Source organism: Diceros bicornis, chromosome 30, assembly GCF_020826845.1.
Source record: "Diceros bicornis minor isolate mBicDic1 chromosome 30, mDicBic1.mat.cur, whole genome shotgun sequence".
Classification (NCBI taxonomy): Eukaryota; Metazoa; Chordata; class Mammalia; order Perissodactyla; family Rhinocerotidae; genus Diceros; species Diceros bicornis.
The window spans coordinates 8,968,211-8,980,590 of NC_080769.1; the positions used below are offsets into that span (position 1 = coordinate 8,968,211).

Consider the following 12,380-nt stretch of genomic DNA (forward strand, 5'->3'; position numbering starts at 1 on the left):
ATCTCCGATGGTACTTTCCCTTGTGACTTAAGGAGGCCAAACCTGCATGACACCAGATGATCACATGCTGTTGCCTTTCATTTCCGTTTTGCCGCAGGATTAGCTATGAGAGTTGAGGGGAATTGTATAGGTTTACGTGTGGGTAGTAAATGCCTTACTGTTACCTAGTAAAGATGGGTCTCTGGTTTGCTCTAAGGCAGGATTTCTCAACCATGGCATTATTGACTTTTGGGGCCGAGTAACTGCTGTGGGGGGCTGTCTTTTGCGTTGTAAAGTGTTAACATCCTAGACCTCTACCTGCTAGATGCCAGTAGCATTCACCTTCTCCTCTCCCAATTGAGACAACCAAAATCATCTTCAGACATTGCCAAATGTCCCCTGGGGGGCAAAATTGCCCTGAGTGAGAAGCACTGGGCTAAGAGGTCACCTGGCTCCCAGTCTCACTGAGGTAGGCCTGACATCCTCTTGTAGGACACACTAATTTGTGTATCACTTTATTCTTAGAAATTAGATGTCACTGTTCATGTCTCTATTCAGATAGCTGTAGTTAGGTTTAGTTAGACTACCCACTCAAGTGGGAAATTGAGGCACAGAGGGAAACAACTTGTCCAAGTCACATGGCCAAGTCCTTTGCCTCCTAGGAAAAAGCATTACAGATGAGAGCAAGCTGGCTCTTGTAATATTGACAACTCTGTTTTTTACAAACGCACCAGTTTTAGAGCTGTTCCTTGCACTCAGACCTTTTGGAGACCTTACGTAGCCTTTTTATCTGGCTTCTGAAGACATGTGCTGAGCACTGTTTCCCGAGGAGGAAACTGTTTCACTGGAAGTGTGAGGGAGGCCCTGGGTGCTGCGTGGATGAACATTCCAATATGCTAGAGTAAGACCTTGTGTACCAACCCAGTGTTATCAGACGATATCGGTCAAATAAGTAGTAATACAAAGAATCTGACATTAGTCAACTTAAAGTTTTGAGAATTTACTAAAAACAGGTATTACATGCATTTGGTAAAACTTTCAAATAGTACAAAAGGGTGTTCAGAACATAGATCTCCCTTATGCCTCGCCCTGAACCTCCAGTTTGCCTTTCTAGAGGCAAGCATTTACCAGTTCATTCTATATTGTTTTAGATGATATATACATGTGTGTGTATATATATTAGTATAGTATGTCAGTATAAAATCTATATTAGTCAGGGTTCTCCAGAGAAATGGAACCAATGGGCTGTCTGTATATATGAGATTAATTGTAAGTAACTGCTTCATGCAATTATGAATCTGGCAAGTTGGAAATATGCAGGACAGGCCAACAGGCTGGAGACCCAGGGAAGAGTTGATGTGGTAGCTCAAGTCCAAAGGCAGTCTGGAGGCAGAATTTTATATATATGTATGCATATTAAGATTTTTAAACATACATTCCATGTAATATAGTGCAGAGAGGTTCTGTGTAATTTACCCACCTTTCCCCACTGGTAATATGGCACTTAACTCTAATACAATAGCAAAACCAGGAAACTGACATTGGTGCAATCTACAGACATTCTTCAGGTTTCACCAGTTTTCACATGTTATGTATATATAGTCACGTGTATGCTATGGATTCTTATAACCTCCACCTCAAACAAGATGCAGATCTGTTTCATCACCACCATATTCTTATCCCTTTTATTTTTTTATTTTTTATTTTTTTTCCCCCAAAGCCCCAGTAGATAGTTGCATGTCATAGTTGCACATCCTTCTAGTTGGTGTATGTGGGACGCGGCCTCAGCATGGCCGCAGAAGCGGTGCGTTGGTGCGTGCCTGGGATCCGAACCCGGGCCACCAGTAGCGGAGCGTGCACACTTAACCGCTAAGCCACAGGGCCGGCCCTATCCCTTTTAAATACATAAACACACACATCCTTCCTGATGTGAATCCGAAATTAAAAGAATTCCTGAGATAGGTGGAGGATCTTTGATTCTTTCACGTAGCAGCGCTAGATGGTCTCGAGTGCTTAGACGTGCGCTGGGCCAACGCCTGGACCGCCCCTTTGTTTTGAGGGTGGAGAGACATCAATGCCACACTGGCAGTTGCCCAGTTCTTCTCCCCACAACCCAGACCACCCCCCACACCCAGACCAGCCCCGCCCCACCCAACCCCATTTATAACCATATCACGTATGTTTATTTAATACTTTGACTCATGCTTTTGGTTTTGATTTTCTTTTGAAATGAACATTCTTGTCTTTCTCTTCCTCCTTTCTCTCCATGTAGGAGGAAAAGAGACGTCGAGTTACATCCAGAGAACCGTAAGAATAATTAATATACCTTTTTGTTCTGTGCAATGTGTAGTCTTGATTACTGAAATGACTTCTCTGAAACCTTTTAGAAGGAACTTCATAGTGAGTTGCCATGGCGACCAGAGATAGCTTAAGGATGCTGAGTTTGGGGTCGGATTATTAGCCTTTTGATTCGGGGGAATTCTCCTTGCAAAGAGTGCGTTGAGGGCAACTGGCGGTTGTTATCAGAACGACATCTAAAGGTCATATGAAATGTTAAAGTGGTGTGTGCCCTTCAGGGCTCCTGAGATGGAGAGTGCTTTCTCGGATAGGAAGGAGGACCTTCTGAAAACAGCTTCCAGGAGAGGAGTGTGTGAAAGTCACCGTTGGCTTGTTTTCTTTTGCTTGACAGAGTTGCTAGACCACTCCCTGCAGAAGAACCGGAAAGAGTAAGACCAGGCACACACACGGAAGAGGAAGAGGAAAGAGATGAAAGAGTGAGGCCTGGTCACCCGCAAGTTTGTTACCTCTGCCTTAATCTCATAAGAGCCTCCACTTGGTTCTGGGAAGGAGGCGGTTAGGGGGTGGGGAGCATGCAGGAACAGAATGACTTTCCCTCATGATCACAATGCCCGTGACTTTGGCTAAAACGTTTTTCAAACTCATTTTTCTGGTAGTTCTCTACGGGGAAGGTGGGTTCCCGTTTTGGTTTGGTTTCATGTTAAGACATTGGTTCGAAGTTTCTTACAAACTCGAATGGGTGTGGGTGCTGTTACTGGCAGCCTATTAAAGGCTGAGGGTCCATTATTTTGCTCTGATGGAGAATCGACCAAGATGTATAATTCTTATACCATTTGGTACTTGAAGCAAGTCTGTAGTTGATCACCTTCCCTACCCTGATACTAGTTAAGATTAGACAGCAGTTACAGGCGGGATACGCCATTCACTTGAGAACAGGCAGTTCTAGTGGGGCCAGCTCAACCACCCTCCAAAGAAGGAGCTTTGGGCGGCTCCCAGGATCTCTTCTCGCAGTGGGAAGGCCTGCGACACGTTTCTTCTCTAAGACCACTGACCTCTGTGGGCTCTTTACAAAGCGCGTGGGCGTGCTGAGGCTGCACTGGCCTTGAGCAGCGTTCGGGAGAGACGTTTACCTCTTCAAACTCGGGCTCAGAGCAATGCCGTGTTTCGGGTGGAGCCCTTTGTACAGATTGGGTCATCCTGCTCTGTTCCTTCATTAGAGATTCCTACTCTGGATATTAAGTCATTTTCTATGAGGTTGTCAACACTCTTCATGACAGGTGGTAGAGGGATTTGGGGGTAAAAAACGCTTAAACTGCAGGATCTCTCCTCTGAGAGTTTCTTTAATTTCCTGCCTATTGGCCCCACACACAAAAAAGTGCTGTCTTGAAGGTAGACAGTCTTGACTCCCACCAACTAGACTCAGGACCAGTTTAGATATTTTCTTTCCTTAGAACACTTTAATAAAGATTAAGGCCAAATGGGGAAAAATTAACTAGTCTTTTTCCCCCCATTTAGGAAGAAAAGAGACTCAGAAGTCAAACCAAAGAACCGTAAGTATAGTTAACATGGCTTGTACTTTATATTGTGAAACTTAATTGCTAAAATAAGCGTTCTGGTAGAAATAATGGATTGGACAGACGATTAGGTCCACTAATTATATATATAGTGTGTGGGTGAGTTCCGCTGGTGGAGAAGAGGCAGACCACCACAGTGAAGGCCGAGGTCAGCCGGGATTTGGCTACCTTGACCCCACACTCTTCCTCAGCGGTGGTCATACAGCAAGCAGTTTGTCAGGTGGTGGTTAAAGGGCGTTGAATGAGGAGCTTTGTCAGTTACCCGTAGCTATGGAAACGCTGTGTAACAAACAGCCCCAAAGCTCAGTGGCTTAAGACAGCCAGCAGTTATCGAGCTCACGAGTCTGCAGCTTGGTGGTTATCAGCTGTTCTTGGCCAGGCTTGGCAGGGACAACAGGCTGACCCGCTTCTGCCCCACGACTTCGCCATCCTGGGCGCACTCTCCTGGCAGTGGCAGAGCGAGAGGGCAGAAGTGAAAAGAATCACTTTCTCAAGCCTCTGACATCCAGTTGGCCGAAGCAAATATTGACTGGGCCTGAGTCGGGGTGGGCAGAACACAGGAACCAAGTGACAGGGCCCTGGCTGAGGGAGAGGCGAAGATCCCGTGTGTGCATTCAGCTTTCCACAGTCGCTGGTATAGACCGCACATCAGACCAGTGCTCCTGAACCTACACGGGGTCAGCCTCGGGCCAGCCACTTGCCTTCCTCCACCGCAGGTGGGATTCCCATCAGATTACAGGAAATCAGTGGAGTCTTGTTGTCTGTTTTTTGTTTTAAACTCCTGGCACTTCATTGACGTTCGTATGACGTGTTGATGGCATTTCTGAAGATCATAGTTCTGAAGTAATAAAGGCCTTTTGGGTTTCCTGCAGTGGAGACTTGCCCTTCAGATGGGAAGGCACCCCACGCTCTGACTCCGGGGAGGAGACTGTGTGAGCCCTCCCTGGGCCACTGCAGATGATGGCAGGCTCCCTGAGCTGACGGGGGTGTGTGTGTCTTGTTTTGTGTCACAGGACACCTAAACAGAAACCGAATGAGGAGCCGGATGGAGAAGCCAGACCAGGAGTTCAGGCTGAAGCAGACGAAGGCGGAGAAGAGAGAGTAAAGACTGAATTTGTTATTTCACTCTGTTCTTACGTTCCCATTTAGTTGGGAGAAATCGCACAGGGCAGGGCTGTGGGTTCCAGTCCAGCCCCACTTCCCCATGGGGTGACTGAGCAACTTACCTAATCCCCCTCGGGGCCCGCCAGCTGGTGGGGGGGGGTTGGTGGTTGTCACTGCGTGTCAGTGCCTGTCACATAGTGAGCATTCCCTGTCTGTTTATCCGTAACCGTGGAGAGGGCCTGTGTGTGCCTTCACTAAGGTCTGTGTGGAACCAACTTCCTTGAGATCCTCTCCACTGAGAAGGCCTGACGTGTGTCAACCCAGACCCGTGTGTCAGCCATGTCTGTACTTTAGTCAGTCTCCTAAATTCTAGTCTAGCTCCCCTCACCCCTGCCAGCCTCCCTAATTCAGCTAAGTGAACATGTTTAAACCCTAAAACATACGTTGAGCCATGGACAGTCATCTGTAAAAGTACGGGATGGTAAGGTTATCCGCATGGCTGTCCTCTACCTGAGCCTGAGGGGAAGGGAGACTTCTGGGGGCCACAGCCCAGGAATCGCCAGGTCTTTGAGCAGTTTGGTCCCGGTCTAAGGGGATGAAACAGGATAATCCCAGGATGGTCTCCATGGTTTTCTGTCTGAGATCCAGAGAGGGGAGCCAGGGTCACAGACTAGCTGGGTCCTGAGCATTCTCATGTTCTCAATTCCAACCTGGTGGGCGGTGGGCGTCCACTCGTCCTATGGCAGATGACCCTTCTGGTGTCGCCTCCAGCTTGCTCTAATGTCTTATTGTCCCTTGCCTTTTCTGTCCAGATGTTAGTCACTTACTGTCAGCACTTGGCTGGATCCCTTTAGGTCTAGAGAGATCTTGGTGGTGGCGTCAGACCACGCACTTCCTCACACAGAAACCTCAGGAGCTTCAAACCATACAGCCAGCACTTTTGTGGCGTGATACAATGGGATAGGAGGATCCAACATTTGACCTTCTCTAATATTATTGACTCTTCTGTCTTAATAAATCCGTTCATAGATTTTCTGCTTTATGAAGATGAGCTAAACAAATTTATCAGAAAGGTATTTTTTATATGCAGGCTTAGAAGACACTAGATCATCCATATGTAACAGAGTTGACTGAGTTGGAAATTCCTACTTCTGTTTTTTTAATTTTTCATACTAGAATCCTAAATTTGATTCCCGCTCTTTGCTGTCCTAATGCCTGTCTGTGTGACATCTTCACCCCTGACCCGGTGACAGATGGAGCTGTAGGCGTTTTGGCTGACATAAGCAAAATGGCTATAAAATTCCCTTGTACGCTGAGCTATCCTAGGACAGGAGTTGGCACACTGTGGCCCGCAGGCCAGAGCTGGCCCTCTGCCTGTTGTTGTAAATAAAGTTTTATTGGAACACAGCCATGCCTTTTCACTTACATATTGTCTCTGGCTGCTTTGTGCTTCAATGGCAGAGGTTAGTAGTTGTGACACAGAACATGTGGCTTGCGAATCTGAAAGTATTTGTTTTCTGGCACTTTACAGAAACAGTTTGTCAACTCTTGTTGGTAGGGGGTAGGGAACTGAGTTAACAATTTGAAGCCTCACTTCTACTGTGTAGATCTGCCCAGATTTTCCTGTTCTCTAGTTCCACAGTGCTGTGATCATTAGCTGATACTTTGGTGTTTGGTCTCGCTCTTCCTTGGAAACTAATTTTTCTCCCTTTATCTCTCCACCCGCACTTCCCTCTGTCAGGATGAGAGGAGGCAAAGAAGTCAACCCAAAGATCTGTAAGTGCTTAAAATGCTTGTGTTTTTGTGCTGTGCTTTGTGTAATTTTAGTTGCCGAAATAACTGTTCTAGAGACCTGTCATGATATAGAGATGTACAAGGAGTTGCTGATGCTGTTGGGAGACTGGGTCAGTTCGGGCAGGATTGGATAAGAAATCAGACTCCGGGCCCCATCCTTTCCCCTTACCTGCCACCACTTTGGCCGCACTCTCGTCCCTGCAGAGTCACGTGTGTCCCCTAGCTTCCAGCACCTCTCATTGGGCCTCACGTCTGAGGGGTCACCTGGGGCTTCTGAAGGCCTTGTTTTAGGATTACGAGTTAGCAATGTGCCTTTAGAGCCCCCATGACAAGGGGGATATCACTTTTGGACGGAAAGAATCTGTTCCCCAGATGTACTCTGAATATTTTGCTTGCCAACAGGGAGGCGTTAGTTTGTCATTTTTGATGTGAGTTGGCAGTATAGTCAGTTTTTCTGAGCTAACGTTTAGCATATATTTGTTTACCAAATAGAGCTGCCAAAAGGAGACCTGAAGAAAAAGAACCTGAAGGAGTAAAACCACAGGTTTCTGATGAGAAAGATGAGGATGAAAAGGTAAGGCCTTGTTTTTCAATCCTGCCGTATTTCATACAGCCTGAAGTGATTTTTTTTTAAACTAACTTTATTATAGAAACATTCAAACATACCCCAAAGTAGGCAGAATAGGGTAGCAAACCCTCATGTTCTCATCATCAGCCTTCACTTATCGACTCATGGCCAAGCGTGTTTCTGTCAAGCCCCACCCGTTCCCCTCAGCCTCCCTCACCCCGGATGATGATAAACAAATCCCAGACATGTTACTGAAATGTTTACAGAACTACCCATAAAAGAAAAGGACTCTGTTTTTAAATATCACCACAAGACCGTCATCATAACACAGCTAATATGTCAAGATCTAGTCTGAGTTCAGATTTCCCTGATTGTCTCTGTTGTCTGTTTTTTACAGTTTGTTTGTTTCAGTCAGCACCCAAACAAGGTCCATACGAGTCTGGTTGATATTGGTCCTAAATGTCTCATGTCGTTTCGCCCCTCTCCCCTTACTTGCAGCTTGTGGAAAGGACCGGCTTACCTGTGAAGTTTCTGGATTCTGAATTTTGCCATTTGCACCCCTCTCGTCTATAGTGTCTCCCTCCAGCCCCGTCTCCTGCAGACTGACAGTTCAGTCCAGGGGCTTCACCAGATGCTGGTCTTCTGTTTTCCAGAGCGCTTCTGAGGTGGTGCCGTGTGCTTCCTGTTGTATCTGCCAGAAGGCACAGCTGTCTTTTTATGGTGTTGAGATTGATCCCTGGGCTCAGGCGCTGTCTGCCTGATCCATCCATTATAAAGTCCCCCTCAGCTGTTTCCCTCAGGTTTTTATAACAGTCATTGCTTAAATCCATTATCTCACTAGGAGTTGCAGAGTGATAACAGCCCTTCATTTCTTCCTTCACTCGAAATCTAGAAATGTGTCCCCTCAGTAGTCTGCTCGGGCTGCCATAACAATCGACCGCAGTCTGGGTGGTTTCAACAACAGACACTTATTTTTCTCCCACTTCCAGAGACTGGAAGTCCACAACGGAAGTGGCAGCAGGGTTAGTTTCTGGTGAAGCTCTCTTCCTGACTTGCCAACGGCTGCCGGGAAGTGTCCTGCGCTGTGTCTGTGCTGTGTCCTCATGTGGCCTCTCCCTGTGGGCACAGAGGGAGAGAGAGTGAGACCCGGTGTCTCCTCCTCTTTTTATAAGGACACCGGTCCTCTCAGATTAGGGCACCACCCGTATGACCTCATTTAACTTGAATCATCTCCTTCAAAGCCTCAGTTCCAAATACAGGCATACTCAGGATTATTTTATAGAGCTTCAGCACATGCACTGGGGGCGACACAGTTCAGTCCATAGCACCCCTCATCGGTTTTTTACTTACTTTGAGGTGCCACTTGTACAGGAAAGCTAAGGGTTTTTAAAAAAATTGGTCTCTCGGGGCCAGCCCGGGGGCGTAGTGGTTAAGTTTGCACGCTCCGCTTTGGCAGCCCAGGGTTCGCGGGTTCAGATCCCGGGCGCGGACCTACGCACCGCTCATCAAGCCACACTGTGGTGGCATCCCACATACAAAATAGAGGAGGATTGGCACAAATGTTAGCCCAGAGACAATCTTCCTCAGGCAAAAAGAGGAGGATTGGCAACAGATGTTAGCTCAGAGACAATCTTGCCCACCAAAAAAAAAAAATTGGTCTCTCATGAGTCTTTTAAGGAAGTCTTTGGTTATAAGAATTTTGATTATAAGACTTTGGACACTAGCAATGGCTTGGATTTCACTGGTCCTTTGGTTGCTTCCCCCACCGCCTCTGACTAGGTTTTGTGAAAACCACGTATATAAAATTTGTAACTCTACAGCATTATCCAGATGTAGGATGCTTTTTTACCCTTCACTCCTCTTTTGTTTTCTACGTTTAGGAGGAGAAGAGACGCAAAACTACATCCAAAGAACCGTAAGAACCTATTTTTGTCTTTATGCAAAGTAGATCATGATATTAAAATGATTGTTCTAGGGGCCGGCCTGGTGGTGCCGTGGTTAAGTGCGCACGCTCTGCTGTGGCTGCCCGGGGTTCGCAGATTCGGATCCCAGGCGCGCACGGATGCACTGCTTGGCAAGCCCTGCTGTGGTGGCGTCCCATATAAAGTGGAGAAGATGGGCATGGATGTTAGCCCAGGGCCAATCTTCCTCAGCAAAAAAGAGGAGGATTGGCATCAGATCTTAGCTCAGGGCTGATCTTACTCACCAAAAAAAAAAAAAAAAAGATCGTTCTAGAAAGGAAAAGGGGTTTTCAGTGAATTGCTAGAGCAGCCTTAGCTTTGAATCTGATTGGGTCTGAGCACAGGACCAAGACGCCCTAATCCTGCCACGAGAGGCAGGTCCCCTCCATGCGGCAAAGAGATAGTCATGACCTAGACCTTGCCCCTTACACAACAGCTGGTGCTCACCTGTGTCAGGTTGATTAGGTATAACTGATGGCAGATTCTGGTATGTTCTGAAATGATTTTAAAAATCTTGTGCTTTGTTCCCAGAACTGAGAAAAAAATGGCTCGAACCAAAACAGTAGTGTCCTCCAAGGTAAATGTATATCTGGGGATAAAACCGGTGGTGCAGCACTAATGGGATTGCGGGGAGCCGGCTCTCTGAGCGCCCGTGTGTTCATGCCCCACAGATCCATCCTCCAAGGTGCGTTCAGTGCGGCCAGTACCTGGATGACGCGGAGCTGAAATACGAGCAGCATCCCCCTGACGCGGTAAGTTCCGCTCTCTTCTCAGCCTTCTGTGTCCTCTCTTGTGTGCCTCTGCCTAACGGCCAACTGTCTCTCAGGTGGATGAGATACAGCTGTTGACGAATGAGAGGCTGTCCATCTTCGATGCCAACGAGTCTGGCTTTGAGAGTTATGAGGCTCTCCCCCAGCACAAGCTGACGTGCTTCAGGTAACTGCTACGCTTCTGCCTTATTGCAGCAGGGCACTTCCCTGATGCTGCCTCCGTTCTTAACATCCTAGTGAAGTTCTTTAGCTCCTGTCCTGTAACACTTCTTAAGCTGCTAACACTCCATGGATAAAAGCCACAAAGCCGGTGGAAATATAGTGTTGTTTTTATTGTTAAAACTAGACATGTTAACTCATCAGTCAGTACACATCCTGAAGGTCACTCATTCATATAAGGGCCAGCGGTGTGCTGGATACTGCCCTAGGTGTTAGGGCTTTAGCACCTCAGGTCCCCGCTTTCTTGGAAGCAGAAAAAAGTTATGCCGGTCAGGGAGGAACAACCTTGACAAATGTAAAAGAGCATGGTGAGCAGAGAGAGTGGGTGGGAGAAAGAAGTTGTGTTTAGAGTGGAGGGAAAGTGACTTGAGCACAGACCTCGGTGGTCTAAGAGAACAAGCCGAGGGGGTAGCTAGGGAAAGACATTCCAGGTAGAGGGAATAGCAAGTACAGAGGCTCAGAGGAGGGTGTGTGCTGGTTGTGGAAGACCAGGCGATGAGGCTGGTGTGGCTGGGGCAGAGGGAGCAGGGGGCGAGTGTAGGGGCTGTAGACAGGGAGGAGGGTCCGCGGGTGGGGGGCTAGATCCTGCAGGGCTTTGCAGGCCATGGCAATGACTTCGGAGCCTTCTCTGAGTGAAGGGCCATGGGGTCTGGACTGGAGCTTTGGCAAAGCTGAGCCGAGCTGTTGAGTGAGCAGACTCCTCACACTCGTCAGCACCTCCTTCAGTTCTGCTCCTCTCACTGGAGCTGTGCTTGTCTCAGGGACTTCACTGTTTCTCTCTCCTTTCAGGCCTGGCACATGCTCTCCCTCTCACTGAGAATGGTGGGCGGGTGCATTGCCTCAGGTGGAATCACTTCTGGGCCGCAGGTTGGGGGCTCATGCCCTGAGAGGAGACCCCAGCATGTTTCTTCACCGTTCTCCGCACTCCCTGTGGTTAGGGGTTGGAGGCGTCTCCCACTCTCCACAGTCAGGATCCTGATGCATACTGGGATGCCAGCCCAAACCTCTGCCCGATGGCATGAGTGAAACGTGCCGTGTTGACATAGCTGACGGTCACGCGCTCCTGCCTCCCTGTGGCGTCCTCAGGACAGAACCATGCGTGGGAGCCAGGTTGCTGTAGTCAGGAATGGTGGGGCTTGGGGTCTCTTGGCTTCCTCCTGAAGAACAGGGTCTGCTGTAGACTCATTCCTGTAGGGTGGGAAGGTGGCAGTAAGGTCATTTTCCCAGGAATAACGTGCCTTTTAGCATCAGGCCATTGGTTTTTTAGGGACTGTTTACCTGTGGTACTTGGGCTGGAAGTGGCAGGTGGAAACAAGTCCATCCTGTGAACCGGTGGGTCCTGCCTGCCCGCCTGGGACTTAGAACTTCTCCCTGGTGTCACCTCTACTGAGAGAGCCCACAGGCAGCCTGTTGGGCTGCGCACGGGATCCTCCTCTTCTGCATATCCTGCCCTCTCCTGATATGTGTCCATCTTTCATACTTGACTTCAAGTCCTGAGGGCAGGGCTGTGACCCATGTCTGTCTACCATGCCTGGCACATAGTAGGGGAGCTCAACTCAAGGTAGTCACATTTTCACGTTTAAAGAATTTTATCTTTGGCTGCCCCACAGCCTAGAGGTTATGTTTGGCACTCTCTGCTTCAGCAACCTGGGTTTGGATCCCGGGCGCAGACCTACACCACTCACTGGCGGCCGTGCTGTGGCGGTGGCTCACATGCAGAATAGAGGAAGATTGGCACAGAGGTTAGCTCAGGGCAAATCTTTCTCAGCAAAAAAAAAAATTTGTCAGATTCTAAGATGAGGATTTCTGGTTCCAAGGGCCTAGGCTGTGGGAGTGTGGTGGGGGTGCTCTCAGGAGAGATCCCTTGTGGCCCGTTTGGGGACTCTGAGGGATGGCACGGCACCTCTGGTATGAAAGGGTGATCCCTGAGGCCAGCATGAGCAGGTCCGTAAGCAGAACCCCTGATTCATGTTTTCTTAAGTTTGACATCCTGCTAAATGAAAAATATCCTCCGGAATGTCAGAGTGTCTCTGGGATCACAGATGCCCTTAGACTTGACATTTAACCCCCACAGGGAGGCAGAATCCCTCCTTCCCATGTCCCTGATGTACCT

The 12,380-nt window shown here is 48.2% G+C and overlaps 1 protein-coding gene across 3 annotated transcripts in view; it reads left to right on the forward strand.

Annotated features, from left to right (window-relative positions):
- Window positions 1–12,380, forward strand: part of DNMT1 (DNA methyltransferase 1) — a 40,805-nt gene that overhangs the window by 11,094 nt on the left and 17,331 nt on the right. For all 3 annotated transcript variants that reach the window (XM_058525748.1, XM_058525749.1, XM_058525750.1), the window contains 10 exons: window positions 2,252–2,286; window positions 2,669–2,753; window positions 3,793–3,827; window positions 4,865–4,952; window positions 6,697–6,731; window positions 7,242–7,323; window positions 9,198–9,232; window positions 9,810–9,855; window positions 9,950–10,030; window positions 10,105–10,214. In XM_058525748.1, the coding sequence (XP_058381731.1) occupies window positions 2,252–2,286; window positions 2,669–2,753; window positions 3,793–3,827; window positions 4,865–4,952; window positions 6,697–6,731; window positions 7,242–7,323; window positions 9,198–9,232; window positions 9,810–9,855; window positions 9,950–10,030; window positions 10,105–10,214 (632 nt within the window). The remainder of the gene's footprint in view (window positions 1–2,251; window positions 2,287–2,668; window positions 2,754–3,792; window positions 3,828–4,864; window positions 4,953–6,696; window positions 6,732–7,241; window positions 7,324–9,197; window positions 9,233–9,809; window positions 9,856–9,949; window positions 10,031–10,104; window positions 10,215–12,380) is intronic.